This window comes from Phalacrocorax carbo, chromosome 5 (genome assembly GCF_963921805.1).
Source record: "Phalacrocorax carbo chromosome 5, bPhaCar2.1, whole genome shotgun sequence".
Taxonomy (NCBI): Eukaryota; Metazoa; Chordata; class Aves; order Suliformes; family Phalacrocoracidae; genus Phalacrocorax; species Phalacrocorax carbo.
The window spans coordinates 56,114,888-56,137,150 of record NC_087517.1 but is presented as its reverse complement, the minus strand read 5'-3'; the positions used below and the strand labels follow the sequence as shown (position 1 = coordinate 56,137,150).

General features: G+C 38.5%; 1 protein-coding gene across 3 annotated transcripts in view; it reads right to left on the bottom strand.

Moving 5' to 3' along the window:
- ABCC8 (ATP binding cassette subfamily C member 8) overlaps positions 1-22,263 on the bottom strand; it is an 81,364-nt gene that overhangs the window by 44,143 nt on the left and 14,958 nt on the right. For all 3 annotated transcript variants that reach the window (XR_010373127.1, XM_064452604.1, XM_064452605.1), the window contains 6 exons: positions 17,332-17,496; positions 15,172-15,327; positions 8,531-8,665; positions 6,887-7,049; positions 2,070-2,110; positions 1,619-1,764 (listed from right to left, as the gene is read on the bottom strand). Coding sequence is in view for 2 of the 3 variants with exons in the window: in XM_064452604.1 (XP_064308674.1) it covers positions 1,619-1,764; positions 2,070-2,110; positions 6,887-7,049; positions 8,531-8,665; positions 15,172-15,327; positions 17,332-17,496 (806 nt within the window). In the remaining variant the exon portion in view is untranslated. The remainder of the gene's footprint in view (positions 1-1,618; positions 1,765-2,069; positions 2,111-6,886; positions 7,050-8,530; positions 8,666-15,171; positions 15,328-17,331; positions 17,497-22,263) is intronic.

The following is a 22,263-nucleotide window of genomic DNA, read 5'->3' as shown; positions in this document are numbered from 1 at the left end:
GCCACTGATGCTCTCAGATTTCACACTTGTTAGGAGAGAGGACACAGCTGTGACTTTGCACTGTCAGGGAATTTCAAAACAGTGACAGCAATCTCAGCCTCCTGCTGTAGTCTCCTTTCCATCTCCAAAATGACACAAAGGCAGTTAAGGAAGGGCTGGTGTCTAGTATCTGTCCCATAGTTTAGACAAGGTCTTAAGACAGCTATATTAGAGATCACAAAGAGGTCCTAATAAAGTAAGAACCCAAAACTCTGTCTTCCTCCCCATCCGTCAGAGTTACACCACATATGAAAACCATTAACAGGGTTGGGTTTTTTTTTGGTGTGGGTTTTTTTTTTTAAACACAGATCTGTTGATGCTTAAAGTAAAACTCCCAGTAAAACAACAGTTCTACAGGTTCAGTTTTTGAACACTCAGACAGACTAACATGTTGATAAGAAAGTAAAAATTCATCAAGTCTGGAGTAGACATTTACTGTCGTGGTTTAACCCCAGCTGGCAATTAAGACCCACCCAGCCGCTTGCTCACTCCCCCTGTAGTGGGATGGGGGAGAGAGATCAAAAGGGTAAAAGTGAGAAAACTCATAGGCTGAAACAAAGACAGTTTAATGAGTAAAGCAAAAGCCGCGCACGCGAGCAAAACAAACCAAGAAATTAATTCACTGCCTCCCACGGGCAGGCAGGTGTTCAGCCGTCTCCAGGAAAGCAGGGCTCCATCACACGTAACCATTACTTGGGAAGACAAATGCCATCACTCTGAACATGTTTCCCCCTTCCTTCTTCTTCCCCCAGCTGTTTATGCTGAGCATGATGTCATATGGTGTGGAATATCCCTTTGGCCAGTTGGGGTCAGCTGCCCTGGCTGTGCCCCCTCCCAGCTTTTGCTTACCCCCAGCCCACTCGCTGGTGGGGTGGGGTGGGGTGAGAAGCAGAAAAGGCCTTGGCTCTGTGTAAGCGCTGCTCAGCAACAAGGAAAACATCCCTGTGTTATCAACACTGGTTTTAGCACAAATCCAAAACATAGCCTCATACTAGTTACTACAAAGAAAAGCAACTCTACCCCTGTCAAAACCAGCACACTTACCCTCACACTTAATAGTGATTTTTATGGGGTTTTGTTTGTTTGTTTATTTGTTTAAGTCTAACTCTCCACCTACATGCAACCCTCAGCCTGAGGGCAGAAGGGTGGAGGCTAAGCACAGCCCAAGAGATACACGCTGAAACACATGTACTTTTGTGATTACCTTTTCCCCTTCTACAGGCTTGATGGAGGGAAACATTTAGGTAAGTTACAAAACTGAATCTTCAGTAAGTTTTCACTCCTTTCTTGTTACCACCTACATGTTGCATGCAGTACCAGTATAGCTCAACCCATTCTACACAATGAAGTACTAGCTGTGGACTACAAAATATTGGTTGTGACAATTGTATCAGCAAGGAACTTGGCCCACATGCTACAACCAAGGGAACCCTGCAAGGTAAAAAGTTGGGAAGAAATTCATAACAATGGATAAATAACCACCACACTATTTCTAAACTTAAAATTGGAGAACAAGCAATAGACACATTCTCAAAAGTTGGAGAGGTGTTATCAAAGAGATTAATTTTACGGTTCTCACCTTACTAATGCCTTGACAGTGGATCTAACCACACTGGAGAGCAGGAACAATGGAGACACGAGAATATGAAACAGCGAGATGGAGGCAAATGCCACAGACGGGGAGAAGTCAGCCTTTCTTGTCAGATGAGCATGGACCACAAATGTCTACAAAGAGACAGATATCATCATTATCAGTGTTTTGTCGTAGAGAAGGAAATGCACAAAGACTTCACATTTCATGAGCATTTAATTCACAGAATCTTAATTTATACTCTATTAACAGTTTGGGGGAGTGCTGCATACTCTCGGCTGCATCTGGTCACAGAGAAGTGGGCATTTTTGGTTCTCTCCCAGAGGAATTGCAAGCGTGTAGCAGGTTTGCATCCTGTCCTCTTCCTTCCTCATTTCCACATCGCTGATACTTGAAAATACAGTTGCAATTAACACTAATTAGAAAAGTCCATACTTACTATAAGTACAGCTGCAATTGGTATTGCTGCATTCATAAAGACTGTGAAGGAAAACACGTAGGAACATTTAGAAACAATTTCCATTCAGACATGTTAAATGTTAAAATACTACTAGCACTGGTTTACAATGGTATTTTCTATGTTTAAGACAGGAAAAATGTGCAACTATCTACACACATCAATACTTTGTTTTAAAATGCCTACAGTTTACTTATCTACACATCATCAAGCAGAACCCAGCAGCACACGCTAGAAAGAGAAGACTAATCTACTGATTTTGATCTGTGATCAGCTCACACGCAGCTCAGGCGAGGGATGCTGCTGGTCTCAGCCTCACGACAGGCAGATAGGCTGAGCTGGTACAAGGTCTAGCGGGTGACTTGAGTATATGGCAGTAAGAGGAAAAGGAGACTCACTGCTGGCTGCACACCTGGCTCTGCCCCATCCCGCCGCCCAGTGGCATGACCTCCTGGGAGAGCCACCAGCACGTACGTCAAGCTGTGACTACTTCTGGGGCATCACTTGGGAGGTACAGGGCTTTGTAGCCCCCACAGGTTTCGGGAAGCAGTTCAAAGGGTAAGGGATGGTTGGCAACCCTGCATTGTATTGTTGATTTAGTTTATTCTTTTGGAGGATTTACTCATAACTACTCCTGCTTTGTCAGGCTTGGCTACTTTGTGAATGTCCTCGGGAGCTCGATGCAGGTACTAATGGTACCTAAATGCGGCACAGCTTTGATTTCAGCTGGGCCTTGAGTTATTAAAATGCAAACAATGAACCAGTTTCCTCCCTGGCCTTGAACAGCGTCTGTCTTGGTGCCCTGGTTTCCCTCACTATAGTAACTCATGCACTATAGCATTCAGAGGTTATTAAACAGATAAATGGGGAGAAGCAAGAAAATACCGTTTCTGTACAGGGATCTCTCTTAAATTGGGCAGGAATATGGGTTAAGAATGCAATAACAACCAGTTGTCCATTTGGGAGCTTGACTCAGAACCAGAGCTATGATCACCCGACACATCTGTCCCCTCTGTCGCAACCTGAGAATATTATTTAATCATCACCTTTTCATTTTGATCCTTGCTCAACTTTATTTTATGAAATAAAAATTCAGAGAAAGAATACAGAATCTATAGCTAAAATAGAATTAAAAGATCAGTACATGTGTAAGACACAAGAAAGAGGCTAGCTACCTTTTTTTTTTTAACATATGCCTGTCCTTTCTTCCTACCAGGTATAGCCAATGTTCAGGCAGTAAAAGCACTCCCCGGTTACTTCATCTGAAGTGGAATGTCATCATTTGACCCACAAATACTTCTGGTTGACTGTTTGGCCATCCTTTTCTGGACATAAACCTCCTAAATAACTTAACATACTGTAAGATGTTCCTTTTTCCTACGTTTAGATGATCTTTAATGAACCCAGTAACACACTTGTAAAGTCTGTACTCAAGCTTAAATAAAATAGCTGTGTTATATCATATAGCTCTAATTCCTTGGGCAGAGGGGAATATTTGAAAACATAAGTACATTTGTGTATATAATTCCAAAATAAAGCCTTAGCCTTTGAAAAACTAACATTTATTAAAGCGTATAAATTCATAGTTTACTCCTCCCCCTAGGGAAAAAAAATCATATATTTTTTCTGAGGAAGATATTCTTTTCTGTGTTGGAATACCAAACAGCTTCAGTTCAGACTCTCATTTCTCCTCAAGATTCTACTTCCTGCCCAGTTTTCACACTTTGTATAAACTTGAGGTATTTACGGCGCAGAATTTTTTTTTTTCAAATTGAAACTTGCTGCCTGCAACTATGGACTTCTTAATTCTATTAAATCCTTGTATTTGCAAGTTGCCTTTGAGACTGCTGCAGTACCTGAGTTTGGTTTTTTTTTTGAACAAATCTGATGAGGGAATCTAGGAAAGCTGATAAACTTCTCAGAGATGGATCCTGCTCTTCTGCTGGCTACTGTATGAGATGATACCTGTCAAATATGACACTGGATGGGTAAAATATACTGTAGGGTTGGCAAAGCCCACTACAGTTAAGGCAGCTAGGGTCACTTGGTGGCTTCCAAGAAGCTGATCTGAATTTTGCTATTACGTGAGATCACAAGTACAGCCAAGGACTTCACTTCAAACATCATCTTTCAAGCAAACAAATAAGGGCTTATTGAACCACCGGAATTTTGGGGTTGGGTTTTTTAATTTTTATTTTTTCAATTATGCAAGTGTCCAGAATAATAACATGTTTTCAAAAATAAATTTATTTTGCAGCTAAGACTTTTGGTTTAGTTAGATTTGGTCAAAAGTACTTTGTTACTGGAAAAAGGCAGACTGAAAACTGTATATTTTAGGGTAGTAACTACTGTTATTTTCCTGTGAGAAATCCTGGAGTTACTTTGCTTCTGACAGATTAGGTAAAAATTCCTATAAATAGGAAACCCACTCCTTTCTTTCTCTAGCTTTCCTGAATATATAGTATATACTAAATCCTGTAAAACTGCATATAGACTAATCTTTCTCATCAGTATAAAAAATATTACATAGGAATCTTCTTTGCTACAATTAAAGAACTCGCTGTCAAAATTCAAAAGGTATCACTACCAACTTTGCAACCCCGCTTTGGATATATTTAATTAAAATCATAGGAAGAGCTAATTTCTATAACAGCTCTTTTAGTACACATGAACAATTCCATATACATACAAACTGGATCCAGGCACAGGGGCGAGGCAGATGAGATCCAATTTCCATGTGGTCTTGAAATGGAATTTTCTTGCGGTCTAGCCAACACTGCCCTGAGACTTGTAGGTATATCTTCTGTAATCCAATGTAAATCTATTCCTCATGAATAGAAGTAGCTCCAACCACATTCTTTCATTCATACTAATAGCTAAGTGTATTTAGAAAAGAATTCCAGAGTCTATTTAAAATTGTATGTCAAAAAAGTACATATAAAAATCTCATTTCTGCTTTCTTGTTCTTCTAGGAAGTGTCTGCCTTTGTCTTGATCAATAATACATAAAACCTTGGTCATCTCCTGCCCTTTTCATTCTTTTTTTTCTTAAAAAAAAAATGAAATCATGTTCACTGTAATATTAGCAAACACACTTCGTGCTGATTATACCTGTCACTCTAATTATACTTATGGTAAGAAAAAAGGCAAGTTCTTCTGTATCTACATTCCCTTTTTGGTCTGCTGGACTGCAAGTTTGTAGAGATCAGTGTAATTTCTGCTGAAGACAGAGGGCGTAAGGAACTCCTAGGCCAAAACTATAGGAACCCTTTATAAGCCAAAATGATATGCAACATCAACATAAAAAAGCTGCACTGGTTTACCCCAGCTAAGAAACTGATCTACTGTATCTTACATACACATAAATATCACACATAATACAAAACAAGAATGTAAATGCAATCACCAAATGTTTCCAGAAACATCACTAAGTATTTGGAATTGTTTTTAATAATATGTGTTATTTACATTGCTATTTCTGTATGGAATAGTCAGTATTCTTGGACGAATACACCTTTTCCTAGCTGTTACTGTGAGGATTTAAAATCAAATAAGCCTCCACAGCTCCTTCAGTCCTACAGCTGAACCTGTGGCTCTGACTATAAATAGATTTTAATGTCACATGAAGTGCAAACACAGGGAGCCCATCTGTGTTGATCTGGGTGTAGGATGAAGTTTCCGGTCACACAATCTACTCCACCTAAATTCTGTTTTATGTCAAAATGGAAACTACCCTTAAAGCACAGAGAGCTCAGGATCCCCAGAGAAAAATTCTGGTCTCAGAAGTCAAGGAAAACCTCAACTTACTGTCAGTTAAATTCAGTGAGATTGGGATCTTTCCCTCAGAGCGCATCACCTATGTGATCATTTGGCAGGGAAGAAAGTCAGCTGCACATCTCTCGGGCAAATGAAATCACAAAATACTAACCAGACTGGAAGTTATTTTCCTAAGAGGTAGTCTTCCTTAGTCTAGAAGCTATATGTGCAGGTCATTTGTGGCATTTGAATACTTCTCACTAGAATTTTCCATTTCATTAATATCTTACAGATTATATGAACAATATTCTTCAGTATGTCTTTACTAATTATTTCTAAAGTATTACAATAGCAATATATAGGTGTTGCATATGATCTCCTCAAATACAGAGTTCAATTGGCCCTAGGTCTTTTTAAAAGGATAAAGGGATAAATGCCTTAAAGCAGCTTGAAAGATAACGTGACAAAAGCATCTGGCTATGGCATCATGAAATTGCCAGGTTTCTCATGTTTTGCCTTTCTGGGATATAGAAATGATCTTAAGAATCACTTATTTTCATAAGAAACCCACATTTTGACTAAGAAAGTGTAAGTACCTTCTGTTGGACCTTCAATGCAAAGACAATTCCTGTCATATATTATGATACACTGTATTGCGCAAAATGCTGGAGAAAAAATAAACACAGAACAAAACAAAACAAAAAACCAACACATCAACAAAGGCTTCTTCCTGAAGCTATGTTATAGAGGAGAATATTTCTGGCTAAGGGTAGCCTATGAAAAACTTGTCCCTTAAAAGCTTTATCCCAGAAAAGTTAATGCTATGAAGTATTAATCTTGACATTTTCTTTTAGGCCTATTTCCCATTCAGGCAAAATTCTACTGAATTAAATGGAAAGTCTGACTAAATGGAAAGCGAGGAGTACGGATCAGAGCCTAAAGCAACTGAAACAATCTCAACAGAGAAATGGTAAATTCATTAGTAGCTAATAATGCAGTAGCACTTCAGCTGAACCGTGGATTAGAATGAAGGAAGAGACTTACTGGATATAGAGGTATAAAGGGCAAAAGACTTGAGGCTAGTCATTTCTTTTTGTCTCGTTTCCTCTACGCTGCTGTGGAAGATGTGCTCCCAAGCATAGAGTTTAAGGAGCTTAATGCCTCGAAGCATCTCATTTGTCTTCTTCAGTCTCTCATTGGAGTACTCCTGCAACATTTATATACACATTTACTTAAAGAGTATAATTAAAGCACCTCCCCCCGAAACATAAGGATCACTCAAAACTTTTATGCAGCCCCTTGTAATCAGCCAAGTAATCTTTACTAGTTCTGTCCATTCACATGTTGTTTCTCATGAAGGTGATCTTCCCTAGAGCTCAAGTAAAAAGGCCATTGGCTTGCACTCCTAAATCGTGTAGCTTGTACTGAAAATTTTACTCCTCTTCTGATCACCTGCCAAGGCAGCCTCTCATGACTTCTGCTGCCCAGCACACTGGCTGGATTTTTAATAGGCACACCGACACATAGAGAGGAGATCAGAACATGCAGACAAGCTACAACTGAGCACACCACTCTTCCCAATCAACATGATATGAAAACAACGGTGCGAGGCTTCAAAGCAGCAAGGCCACGTTAGCAAGAAGCTGTGACCCCGCAGGGAACACCTTGACTCTGAGCAGGGCCAGCTGGCTAAGGCACAATAATACATGGACAAAGGTATACTCCCAGTAAAGTATAACTGGAAGTTATGCTGCTTCCAGTTTTCAGGCTAGCTCAAGGATCTTTGCACCGCATTGTGTTGCACAGTGGAGACATTTCAAAACATGCTTGTTCCCATCTGCAGGAATTTGTAGGTGATGCTGACTGCCTGCTTGGATGCTACAGGGAAGAATGCTGTCTATATTTCTAGAAGGGTGTACACTGTTGATGTGAAGACATAACTTTTCACACAGGAAGGTACACAAATAACTCTCATTACAACACACAATTTGTGGTAGAAGAGATTTCAGGAAGGTGTCCGGCTCCATTACAGGTTCATATGGCTTCCTTGGCAGTGCAACAGTCACTCAAAGTGGGGATAAGGTTCAGAGCAGCTGGGCATGGTAATTCCAATGAAACAAGGTAACTTTCTTGGCAGTGATGCAGGTGATTCAAATTGTAGAGAAGCCAAGTGAGAGACCAAGGAACAGCTTGTGACTGAGCAGACCTTTAAGCTCCCCAGTTGGGGAGAATATTGTAGGAGTCAGGACTGTCCATAGCTTACTTAAATAAGCCACTTTCATAGATTTCCACAACTGTGATGTATCTGGGGTCTGAGTTTGGATGCAGCATTCCTACCTCCTTTCCCCTTGGACAGCTTGCTCTGCACAATTCATTTACTTGTGCACCATCTGACTGCACAAAGCCATTTCAGTCAATAATTACTGACTGTTTACATTTGCAAGTTAGAAAGATCTTAAGGATTTTTGCTCTTAGGGAAAGAGATACTTGTTGAAAATTATAAACCCCAAAAACTGTATTAACCCCCAAAACTGCTTACACTTATGTTTTCACACTCTTGAACATTACCAATGTTTGAGAATCAGTTCTTGGTCAACGTCCATTGTTAGTTTTGTAATTCCAAACACAGATCAATGCGTAATTACCAGAAGTGGTATTTATATCATGTATGAGCCTGAAGACACTTACCAATGTGCTCCTCTGGGCTTGTGAGAGTTTTGTTGCTACAAAGTACTGAACAGGTGCAAGAACTATGATTACTGCTGCTCCAATTAAGGCACTGATTCCAAGAAGGTAGTAGAGCAGAAGAACTCCTACAATTATCTGTTGGAAGTAAAGAAAGTGAGAGGAAGGCTTGGGATAAGCACTTTGGGTGTGCACCACAAAGACCAATCACAGGGTAACTGAACGGCACATTCGAAAACAACAGCCACTGCAGCTAACCCTACCCACAAACATCGTACGTTCTGCATCGCTGGCACGGTGGGGTTTGATCGGTCAGGACATTCTGCCAGAGGACCAAATACACCCACCTAGTGCTCCTCCCCAGCTTGTGGATTCTGTGTATTTCCATTTCAGGGACTCCCCATTATGAACAGTAGAAGAAGGTTGTACAGATTTGCATATATTCTACAATGTAACTCTCACAGCTATTTAAAATAACTTCATTTAAAAATAAATACATTTATTAAAAATATTTAAATGAAATTGAAACATTATGTTAAAATACTTTTAAGTAACACATTGAGATATTCCCTTTACAGTCACTATTAAATATCTTTTCCCCATTGGCCAGATGACCTAGCATGCATGTTCTTTGACTTATAATTTTTTTTCTTCTTTGACATTTAAGTGTTTTTACACTGGGGAAGAAATTACATCTCCCAGTTTGATCAGAACTCACTAGTCTACAATACATGGGAATTCCGCAAAGAAGAAATACTTCCCTGCTTACTATAAAAACTAATATGAAATATTATTAAAAATACAACTGATCTTGTAAATATTAACATGACATTATTGCTGACAAGTACGTTAATTCAAAAAAAGGAACATCATCAATCATATCACTAAGAACCTCCACTTCAAATACACACTAACATAAACTTGCAAGGAACTGTTTTAAGGATGCACAGTACCAGATTGGCAATGACTGTTAAAAAAGGGTTAGAGAAATAGCTTAGGAAAAAAAAGGTTTGTCTTTGGATAAATAAGAATCTAGAGAGCCACAGTGGGGATGGAAAAGGATACTATAAGCAGCTCAATAATCACAAACAAGATATACAAGCTACCGATGTTAATTACCACTATTCTAATGACTGACTCCTGAACAATTTGGAGCATTGACACTCCACACATTTATCAGTATAAGCTGATAAATTAATTGGAAGACCTAGTGATAGAAAGTTAATTTCATACATCGTTTCCCTTAATTAAAAAAAAAAAATTGCAAATTTCCTTAAAGTGTTTTCTACTACTCTTGCTGTACTTGCATACTCTCATAACCCTCACAGAAACACTATCTTCCATCATTTCAAAGCTCAGGAGTCATATGCCCATCCATTCCCACACATATTTATGGGAATTGAGTGTTTCCATGATGAAAAAACAGAGTCCTTAGTTTCCACATTTCCATTTTAATAGATATAAGGCACGCAGAAAATAGATTTATTTTTTTCTTAACTATCCTTTGATGCCTCTCTGCAGATAAACTAAACTAAAATGTAATTCTTAAAATGAGTCACTATTTACTTAGGAAACGTGCTGTAGCATGAAAGTAAAGTCCTGTTATATACACACCACAAATCTAGTAAGAGCAAAGGTTAAATTGTAAATTAAAAATCTTCTAGTGACGACTAAGTGAGTAATCTGCTTCCATCTGAAGTCAGGAAATCCATGAGCGTATGAAGCCAAAGAAAATATGCAAGGCCTCTGTCAGATAGGCCCGGCAGAACTCCCCTCCAAAACATGAAATGGTCTTGGTCTTTGCAGATCAAGATATTCATTCCCAAATGCTTCTTTGTGGGCAGACAATCTAAGCACTCAAAATACAGGAAAGCATTGAACAGTGCACAGTTAAGAGATGTTCAAAAATACAAAGTCAATGCAGAACACTGACCCCCTGCTTTCCCCCACTACTGGTTAATTATCAACAACATTATGAGACTGGCTGGTTCTAGAAACCGAGCCTCAGCTTCTCACATAGACAAGGGGAAAACTATTTTAGCTATTGGATCCCAAGGGAGTTGCTAGCTCACAGCTGCTTTCCCTGTCCCCTGTCCTGGCTATTGAAAGGGTCAGTCTTTGCAATAAAAATTCTATGTTTTCACAATAGATTAAAAACAATCCCATTTTAATCTTCTTTATATTGTGATAAGGGCAAACTTTAATATATCCATCATGTGTGAGACAAAAAATACATTCTCAATATAAGTCTGTGAATGCTTGTATGTGAAAAGTGCCGAAATCTGTAAGCATTATTGTACATAATTCTATATTTATCACACCACACACCACACAGTCAAGAATAAACAGTACGTAGGTAATATCTGAACTGCTGGAGGGCAGCAACTGGCAGATGGGAAGGCTCTCATTAATATTTCTGAGAAAGTAACGATCATATTTAAAAACAAAACAAAACAAAACTGTGTAATGAAATACTTTGCTTCCCTTTCATCAAAATCCCAAAGCTCTTACCTGCCAGAGATATATATCACAAGCAAAAAGCTCACCAATAGCTCTGGTTATTTTGTCTTGATTATTTATTGAAGACAGCAAATACTTTCAGCCAGAAACTGCTTTGTGGCCAGTTTTGAAAGAGACAAATGTCCTTTCATTACAACTGTAAGCTATCCCTGCCAATGAACCAGAGATATGAGAATACAGGATTTTTTAATAATCGCAATGAAATCAAACAAGGGTGTTTATAAGATGGAGGTGGTGGGGGCGGGGGAAAGCCTTTTTAGGGCCTCATTTTGCTCCCAGGGTTTGAGCCAAACCTACTAAGGGCATCTTTCAATTGATGGGCATCCCCAGGCCTCTTTTCATGGATTTCAATGGCCTTCAAACAGTAACTTAAGGCAATAATAAAGCTCCTATTGACTCCAGTCAGAGCAAAGATGGGGCTCAAATTATCTGTACTGTATAGAAAACCTAACTTGTTACGACTGGCTAGGTCTTCTAGTCAAGCATAATTAGAAAATCCACAGCAGATGCTGAAATGCTGATTGTTAGGTTAAGAGCTACAAAACAATTAAAAACCTGTTTTAAATAATAATTTTAAAGCTTGTTCAACTTTTTATTAGCCAGCTCTCAAGCATCCAGTGATTGCTTTGACTGCCTCATAGAACAAGGTATGGCATGAACGTTCCAGCAAAACGTTTTGGAGAAGCCCTTGTGACCACCATGACTCACTGACTTGTGCCTTGCAATGTGAGCACCATCCACAAAACAGGAGCATGCTTTGACATGGATAGTCGTGATCTGCTAAGGAGCATCGCAGGGTGAATTTAATTCAAATACAATCATATTTTCAGAAGACTGCCAGGAAATTTTTATGAGTCCGTGACCTCTGGCACATTAGAGCAAAATGTTGTTACAGAATATGCATTGAAATTGGCTTAATTCTCAGTTGCACTAAAGCGCTCTTTACACTGAGCTGCCAGAGTGGCCTTACAAAAAGCTTGCATGGAATTGGTACTTCTTACACAGCCTGTTTTACTAACAGGCTTACAATGGAGACTAAGCCTAGGAGATAATTGGACCCTAAACACTATCATTAAAGGGATGGACTCTTCTTTCCTCATAGTTCTTTCAGCAATATCATTTTAGCAGTATACAGTCACTGACTTCTTACCACAGGGTACTTCTAGTACATGGATAAAAAAAAAACCCTGATATCCAAATCACTACTAACAAACTGCCAACCTGTAACCCTATTTCATATGATATTTCATATCAGTTTCTTTTCATTATAGTTGTCTTCATAGTTGTTCTCTCTTTTGCAACTAGAAATAAATATTAGCACATGTTCTTTGATTATTTTTCCCCCCCTCACTTTAAAATAGCCTGGTTCCCTTTTTTTTCACCCCACAATTTCAGGGAAATCATCCTAATGTTAAAAAATAAGTCAAGTTTCTTTCTCAAAAATTCCTGCTGATAATTGCTATATTCATCACCCTTTTTTAATTTTAGAAAGTAAAATATTTTTAACTAGCATATAAGCCTCTCCAGAGTAGATCAGGAAGCCTAGTCTATACCCCAATGCAGTTACTCCTGCACAAGAAAGAGCTAAATGCATTTATACTGTATGAATACAGTCACACTATTACCTGTACAAATATGACTACTACGATTTTAAATCTTAATATTTTAACAGGTATAATTATATACAGCTCACATGTAGAGTAAACGCAAACCCTAGGCATGAAAGCACGATTAAAAGAAGCTACCAGTTAATAAGCTGACTGTTTACACCTTAATGTGGTCACTATCCTGATTTGAGGCTTTATACCACTCTCATCAGAGTTAGAGAGAGTTTTACCAGAGATTCAAGCAGATTTCTTCTTCCTCCATGTCCTACTGTACACTTGGAAGCAATCTACCCGTTACTGGGGTACTCCAATCCATCCCTTACAGGGATACTAGAAGACATATGGTAACATATTAGATTTCAAACACATATAGTGTGAAGACTCCCAGAGTATTTCAAGAGGACACTAACAGGTTTTCCAGAGAACAAACGCTCCCCAAAGACTGAGACACAACAGGAAACAAGACACATTGAAGAATTCACTGACAATGAAAAACGGACCTGCATTGTCCCTACCCAGTATCTTCCTCAATGAGGAGAAAAGCAAACCCATGGAAAATAGTTAAACCAGGGCTTTTTTTTCCAGGTTAGGAAGTTAATCTGTCTTACCATGCAATCAGATGATTTTAAGATCATAACAAAGGACTTGCTCATCTGATATGTAGCAGCTTGACCAAAACCTCGTTTTTGACAGGAACTATGAAATCCACTCAATTCTAATATGTATCTTTGCTGTCAGAAAAGAACCCAGATGTCCTGACTGCCAGCAGTCCAGCACCTTACTCTTTGAAGGACATTCATATAATTTACACAATCAACCGGAATGGCTGGCTTTTCTTGCCCATCCCCAACTTTTCAATGTAATATTTTTATATGCTCAATATCTTATAGAAGAAAAGCACTATTATCAAATGTCGATGGGCACAGGAGCTCCTAAGCAACACTCATAAAGCCATGTTAGAAACTGGCTGGAAAAATGGTCTACCAGTTACAGTCCACATACAGTCTCATGAAAATTATTTCATTTCTGGGCAAGAGCTGGCAACCCAAAACACGAAGCTTGGGTAGATCGCAGCTTTCTGACTTCCACACCAGCCAAATCAGCCTCTGCATAGTGCCGGAACCAGACCGCCTTTGTGACATGAACACAACGCAGTTTTCCTCATGTTTTTGAAACTAAATGATACTTTTAGAAAATACTGAGTAAATTTAAACTCTGCTGTCTCCGTTGTTTACTTTTATCATTGAAGCACTCAGCAAAAATACACCGAGTAGCTGGAAGAAAGTAGAAAGAATTGCAGGGTACTGTATTAATATCAGATGAAACTATGTGCTTCAATGTTAGTTTTCTCAGGAAATTCCTAAATGAAAGTGCAAGAGGTTTCTATGGTTTTGTTTAAGTACTGGCTTTTCCACGCTAAGTAATTTGCACTTTTCCACTGTTTCAGTGTGAACTTGGAAAAATGTTCCAAGGTTGTACTGAGATTGCTGTTACCTCCTACTGCTCTGTGTCTGCTGTATCCTCTTACTATCGTAAACTTATATTAATCACGCAGCCATCCAATGATATTCACCACCCCACAGACTCAGAGGAATACTACCTCACTGAAAGAAGATTAGTTTTGATCAGATTCATTTTTCAGTAGCTCCACAAGCTCATATGACACAATGCACCATCTATAGAGCTGGAACAATGAAGGAGGTAAAAATACCATGTTTCCACTTTGGACATCACATATGAACGCTTGCTTCAGTAAGGGAACAGGCTTAAGACTAATTTAAATTAACTGTGAAAGTACCTTCTGAAATGGCACTCTGCTTCCTCATCTTAAAGATTGATAAGACACATTTATATTTCACTTGGCATTACACAAGGCTACAGGACACGGGAACCAGGAGCCACCAGGCAACTGAGCGTGATTCAGAACAGTGATCTGCTCCATGTCCTTCATGTGGGAAAGGAGACTGAAGGGATGAGAGTGGTATTTAGAGACAGGAGACCAAAGACACCACAGAGGATAAAGCAGTAAAACCATTTCATATAACAAATGAATCTGTGGAATTTTGTATGCTAGAATTTGTCATCCATGAGGCAGCAGCAGTTTTAAGAGATGTCCAAAGGATCGTCTCTAAGCCATCATATTTTTCAATGAACTGCTACTTCTCTTGCTTCTTCTAGGATTCAGAAGAAAATGATTGCAATACATTCCAGTTTACTCCCCTGATGTAATAAATTAATGCACTGGAATAACATAACCTGCTGCAGCCTATAAATTCTTGTTACAAACGCAAAGCGTGTTTGGCAACAGTCAAAATCCTAATACAATCCTAAATACCTCGGGTCCTGTCAGACATGTGAAATATATTACATACAGTGTTTCTAGATATTAACAGCTTGAATCTTATTTCAAGTTATTCTTTAACTTCTTTAATATCTCTACTTTCATAAAATTCATAAGCAATCAGTCACTACAGACTGATGCAACATTAATAACAAAAGCGTGTTCGATCTCCTTACCTGTACTGGCATAGCCCAAAGGTTAGGGCAGAGAAAAAAGAACCACATCAGCTGATTTGTGTCTATGGCAACCAGGTTACAGATCTGGCCTGCAGTCATCTCCCCCATAGACATGTTAGAGGTTGAAAGCTGCATAATTTTATTGTATATTTTTGTCTGGAAGAGAGATCAAAAGGTGTTAGCATATAGAAATAAAATAAGATTTCTAGCTCCATCTAAAATACAGGCATAGTCCAGAATGCTGAGGGAAACCAACATTCCCAGTAACTTGAATGAAGAGCTTAAAGTTTGCCCTTTTGTGTTATGATGAAAAATGTTAAGCTACCGTCTTATTGTTGCCTTGCAAAAAGCGCAATACAATTAGGTACATAATGGTTGTCTAGCTCCCTTTTTGTATCCCTGTGGATCAGTAAGAGAACAAAATCTTTACTGCCCAAAAGGCCTAAGAACCCTATTAACAAATATGATTTATACCTCCAGCCTCTCCATGGAGTACCCTTGCTATAACTAGTGCTAATAAAATAATACATTATTACATTCAGTATATAATAGTCAATATATTATAAACCTTGTTATTTTTCTCTGGCGATTGATTCAGGACCCATCCAACCTCAGAACCATGCTCCTTGCTCAGAGTGTTGATACATTGTGCCTGGAGAGCTCAGTCCCATTACAAAGTTTAATTCACAAACAACTAATGTAACAGGTCTGATTCTGTACTGAATTCAGTAGTTGCCTCAGTGCAGAATCAGGCACCATGTATACAAAGAACTTAATACACAATAACGAAAGCATACTTTTACCAGTGGGTTTGGTAAAAGGCTACACAGTGATGCTTAGCAGTCATGAAACTTAGCCGGCAGGAGGCACCCCGATTCAGTAAGTGTCTTCAGATCAAATGCCAACTGCCCATCATGAAACATAAAGTCATACAGGTCACACTGAACAGGTGCAAGTTTACACAGGGGAGGAAAAGAAAGAAAAGTTTTAAAGAAAATTGAAAAATTATAGGCAGCCTCTGGCACAGAGACTGCCATTAACACTAATTCTGCTGCTTAGAGTGATGGCTAGAAATTTTCCAATTTGAACAGTCTGACTGCTGGCATTTTCTGGGACTCTGTAATATCCAGCACAGAGAACACAAAGCTTTCCTTGAGCAAAATTGATAGGAATGTAGCACTATTTTCCAACAATTCCGCTTTTACACCTCCTGTAGTCCACATATTTTTCAGTTAGTTGAAGCTCTTCTGCTTGATACAAGATGTAAATTTTTTTCTGTATATATTTTTGGTCAGATTTTTATTTGTTTAGGAATTTTCTACTTCACTGTAATAAGGGAAAACCAATGGATGGAATCCAGAAGTCTGGCAGCTGACTGCCAGTGCTTCCAACTGTAAGATCAAAAGAAAATTAAACAATTATGCTGCTATTGAAAGCATCCATCTATCACACAGGCTCTCACAGGATCTGTGTAGTTCAGTGGATAAATAGTGTAACTTATAAGGCTGGTTTTCAAGCTGTCAGGGGGTAGGATTCATCCAGGACACATGGCAATATCGCATTGTAATCTTACACCCAATTCTCTCCTTTCCAGGCACAGATCTTTGTGTCTGACATAAAACCTTGATCTGCTGTTCACTGTTATACAATGATTATGGACTCCATGTTATCAATCTTACTTATGTTCAGTAACTACAGACTACACAATGCCTGGCAGATTTTGTGGCATGACACGTGGAATGAGACACTACTCCATGCATTGGGAATACAACCCATCCTTTTGTCCAAAGTATATTCACAAGACATTTTAAGGCTGTATTATTTGCATGGGACGTTACAAAAACACGCCTTTGAGATGGGAGAGGTGTAGTTAACCTAAATTCTTTCAAAAGTTACATTTGGCTTTACTGTAAGCAAATTTATGCTCAAAGGTAAAAAGAAATACAGCATTGAGAGATTGCAAATAAACGTTTATATAAAATAATCACATAATACGCAGAGGAAAGAATGGAGATTTAAATTAACACAATCTTTAATGGCAACAGTTATATTCAATACATTTCAGGAGGGAAGTGTTTCAGAATTTTGTTACTACAATTATAATTTGTATTTACAAATACACATGATTATATGAAAATACGTTAATAATATATTGGCTACCTGTATTGCGCCTCTCAAGTTGATTCCTGTTTCAATAGCAACATAGTATGATGCTTGGAGAAACGTCCTTTGCAATAGAAGGGCAAAAAATAAGAGTACAGCCAAAACATAAGCATTGGACAGGAACTCTTGAGATGAAATAAAGAAAACACCAAGAATTTTAGTCTATAAAAAAAAAGAAAGTTAGAAATCAGATGCAATGGTAATTTAACTACCAATTCTGCATAATCAATAAGCAGAGATAGCCACAGTTTATTCTTTTGAAAGTGCTCCCAACCTGATCTGAAAAATCAGTTTATCAATTCAAAGGAACAGTCATATAATGTGCCAACTCAGTAAGCTTTATTTAAATGCAGGATGACATTTATAGGCTTTCTGATATCCTTTCAAATATCTAGGACACTTTAACTCCATGTGGTCATTTGCTAAAAGATGTGCACTGCCCATTGTCAGAAAGGACTAGTTAATGTCCTTTCGGAGAAATTAGTCTCATTTTAGCACCTCAGGTTACTGAACACTAAAATGACCTTCACAACTTGCCAAAAACACATCCTTCCAACTCGTAGAACTAAGCACATTATTTTGCTTTGCAGCATCCAACAGGTTGGTTCAGCATTTTTATTTACAGTCGTTACCTCCTGGCAAGTTCATGATATCACCAAAGTGCATTCGGAAGCATGTCTGTAGTTTACTAGGAAAGCAGTGCACTTATTCTAGATTATGTTTAACAAGCAGACACCTTTGGTTCACAATTAGTTGAGAGGCTGGTGCACCCTTCTGAAACTAAAATGTCTCTGCCTTCCTCTTTCTCCCCTTGGCTCCTCAAAATTTTGATTGCTGACTTATGCTGCCATTAAAGGCAAAATTAGGAAAAGGTCTCTTTCTGTTCCCTCTCAGAGGGCTTCTTGTCCTTTACACTCCTGCTGTATTCCTCACTCAACACATTTCTTCTTGCCTACATAGTTTCTTGGCTGTTGGTGTTTTCAAGACAGCTATAATGCTTAATAAACTACATTTCCAAAACTCTCAAAGTCTGTATTTTTTATTACATCTGATCTACACCTTGAAGCTACCTGTTTATAGAAAGCCCACAAGTTAATCCAGAGGCTAAACTTAGTTTTTCAAGCCATGGTTTTATAAGGTGTGGCTGAGCCAGCTGAACAAGGAACAGACTTCTCCCTACCCCTAATTGCACCTCAGTTGCTCCAAGCTACATGCTTCTGTTGCTTACTGTGCACTATTTTTGAGAGCTTAGTGAATCTCTTCCTGAGTCAGTTCAAATCACTGGCAGAAGATGATCAGCCCAGGAAACATCTGCTTCTTTTCTTTTAGTTCAATGGGCCAAAGCAGACCACAAAGGTGTCCAGATGGTGCCAGAGCTAGAGCAAAGGAGGGAACAGGAGCAGGAGTGACAAGGAATGTGAAAGGAGGTCACTTCATCTTCTTGAAGAACCAGAGCCTTAGGTTATTTTTTTCTATCTCTCTTCACTTCCTCTTTTGAGATTCATGGTTGCTCCTGCCATTACTGTAGTAGGCACACTATCTATCCCCTCGACATCAGTAGGGTAATTAATTAGGCTTAAAAGCACAGGAATGTATGCTTACCTTTGCAAACAAACAAGATTATGAGCAAAACAGTTTTTGAAAGGATCCTTTATTTTACTCCATGAGAAGAATGCACACTTACAAGAACACATTCAGTACAGGTTTTCACAGTGCCTCCCGCCTCACATAGCAATACTCCTTCTCATGAGAAAACTAGTCTGATCTATCCATACACCAGTTTAACCATCTGTTGAGGTACCTGGGAGGTTATTCATCAACACCAGAGAGTCACTCTCCATAAATATCTGATCACTTCCAAATGAATTGTGGTTGACTCTTCTTCAAACATTAGCCAAATTAAGCAGCTGTCAAATTACTTTTGTCTACTGTGCAACACAGACGGATTTGTGTGGATTTCTTAGGATTACTCCCTTTTCCTACTGATGTGGTATTTGTTACAAGCTCCTGAGATTCAGACCAAGGCTGGACACAAAGAAAAGCAAGTAATTATGATTCTATTCCTGTAAATCTTTGTTCATGCAGATGTTCCTTATTCCATAAGGAGGCATCTTGGTAGCCATATGCTCCTTTTATGAAGTGTACAGTGCAATAACTTAAAACAACATTGAAATTTTCCATCAGTGACACTCAGCAATCCTGAGTTTCATGCTTTGAAAACAGGGAATAAAATGTATTTCATTCAATAATTTATTTCCTGCTCTCAAAGGTAAACTGTCAGATGATGATATTTTCCAGTTCAGCTAGGTACTCTGACTTCAACTAGATTTTATATATGTAAACATACATACAGTCTGTAGGGCCACTTATTTATAAGGAATTAGCCCTTGGAGAATCCCTTTGAGAAAGTATTCAAGCATACAGAGTCTTCAAAGTCAAATCAATGGAATGCAAGCAATCACTGAGCATACTTGTTTCTTTAAATCTGAATAAAGCGCAAAACTCTGAACAATTACCATACATGACAGCAATTATGTTCAGATAAAGAGACATTTAACTAGAATTTTAGTTATTTGCACTTTAAAGGTATTTTAAGCCCTAAATTCTTATTTATACCATAGTAATTCAAACAGGCTACATCAGCATTATATACTACAAAAAGCCTATGGTACAGTAAAAGTGAGTGTCTCTTCCAGATTACAAGTTCTTACAAGTTCAGCTTTTCAAGTCAAGGTAACTTGCCTTTGACCCTTGCAAGAAGTAACTGTGGCTACAAATTTGTTCTTGCTGTAACTCTGAAGAATAAAAAGGAAGACCCAAGGCTCTACATTTAGCCTAGAAGCTTTAGAAAATATACCACAGGCCTGGAAAATTACAGGTACAAGAAGTCTTCTCCTATGCTACCTATAAGGCCTTGTAAGGAAAAGAAAAGAGAAATTCCCAAACTGGCCAAGCCCATGGCCAATTAGATGCATCCACTTCATCTTTCAGACTCTTTAATATTTATGCTCATAAGCATAAAGCATTAGGCACATGTAAGGTGGAAGAACTGCCCCTGGTGCTTAACCACACAAGTTTAAGAGCCACCTATTGCTTCCTGCACAGTGTATGTACACTCAAAGACAAAATAAAATGGAAAACAGTATATAAATCCAAAACTTGGTGTTTTTTGGGGGGGACACAAAAAGGCACATTTGGTGAAAACCAGGATCATTTACACTTGTGATGTCTTCACCTCAGACATATCTTGTTGACTTGCAACAGTGAGAATCTTTCCTTTGAGTTACCCTTCCATCAGGTCAGCTATTATTTTAGCAGTTCTTCACTGGGATTTCTTTTTATTTTAATACAGAGTCACCCAGGAAAAAGTGGCATCTCTGTAACACATTAAAACCTAAAAAAACCCTTCTTATGAAGGCAAAGCTAGAACAAGTTTGACACTGGGAGATCACTATTCTCAAAGATACTAACATGACCGCAAAAAGAAAGGCTAAGCATTATCACAACCATGAACCACAAAGGTTACAGGTTGTGCTGTATTGTATCAAAGGCAGTTACAGAAGCAACACAATTTCAATGCTGTCCTACATACATATCTGGCTAATACTGCTAATTACTGCAGCCAATACCACTTTTTACTGTATGTAAAAGAATACAATTATTTACACAATCATGTTTTGACAAATCATGCTTCTCAAGCAATGAGATTTTGGTTCAGTGTTGATTCACATCAAAACATTATATAACAGAAACACAGAGGAAAAGCGAGATGAATACTTTTGTTATTTCTTCTAGTACTCAACTTGAGAGAAAAGGAGGAGAAACATACATAAACATTAAACAGACACTTGGTGAATGCACCAAGATATTTGCCAAGTCTCAGGTGCATTATCAGGCCATTATGGTTTACGGAGTCACTGAGCATCTGTGCGTTTATACTACAATAGTTGTCTAAGTACCCTTTTCCACAGGAAACACAAGGAAATAACTGAACATTTACTGAACCTTTTGCATATAAGGCAAATAACCTTGTTTGAGAAGTTGATGGAACTGATTAGATGTGTTATTTTCAGAAATGGCTTTGGGGACATTCAGTGTCCCGCCTTCCTGAGAACTTCAGGATAATACCACTTTTTAAAAGTGCCATTAGGCTCTAATCACTAAAAGGCTGAGCAAAAGGCCACTACTTAAAGACCCTAGAGTCACGTAATCTTAAATGTCAATACTGGCTTTTTGCTACACTGGGACCTACAACTTCTAGAGCTTTTTAAATGAGTCTGTAGGTTTGGTGTATCATTCTAATGTGTTATGTCAGCAGATCTTCCTAATAATACTGGAACTGCTAATCCTAGCATTGCAATGTGGAAGATGCTACCAGCAAAATATAAAGGTTATCATTCTGTCAGTCTCTTCTTCGGTGTGAAATGATTAACAGAGAAATTCATGTCACAAGAACATTCTGGGGTGGCCATAAATATTGATACTGGAGTTATAAATAAACATGAAGAGTGTGACAGAATTTAAGACGCTGTCATGTTCTGACTAACTGTGGCACTAACTAAAGCAGTTAATACTGCTCGTGACACCCATGTGATCTCAGAGTTCCAGCTCCATGGCAGTTTATATCTGTCACAAAGGCCTTGAAGAATAGGGCAAATATTGTATCTTAGGATTTATCTCTTTGCCTTCAGTTTCTCAAAGAGAACTTCTGTTTGAAAGATACAGCTGACTCATTACAACATTTCCTCAACCTAAACTATTTTAAATGTCGCTGTAAAAGATGGGTAAAAGACCCTCTCTGCTGTACTCACAGCTTAACTTTGCTTGTCCGACTCTGTCCCACTGTATGGCAATTCTTTCCAACGTCCTCAAACTCAGCAGCACATCAGACACAAACAATGTTTCCCCCCAACTTATCTTTGCCTTCAT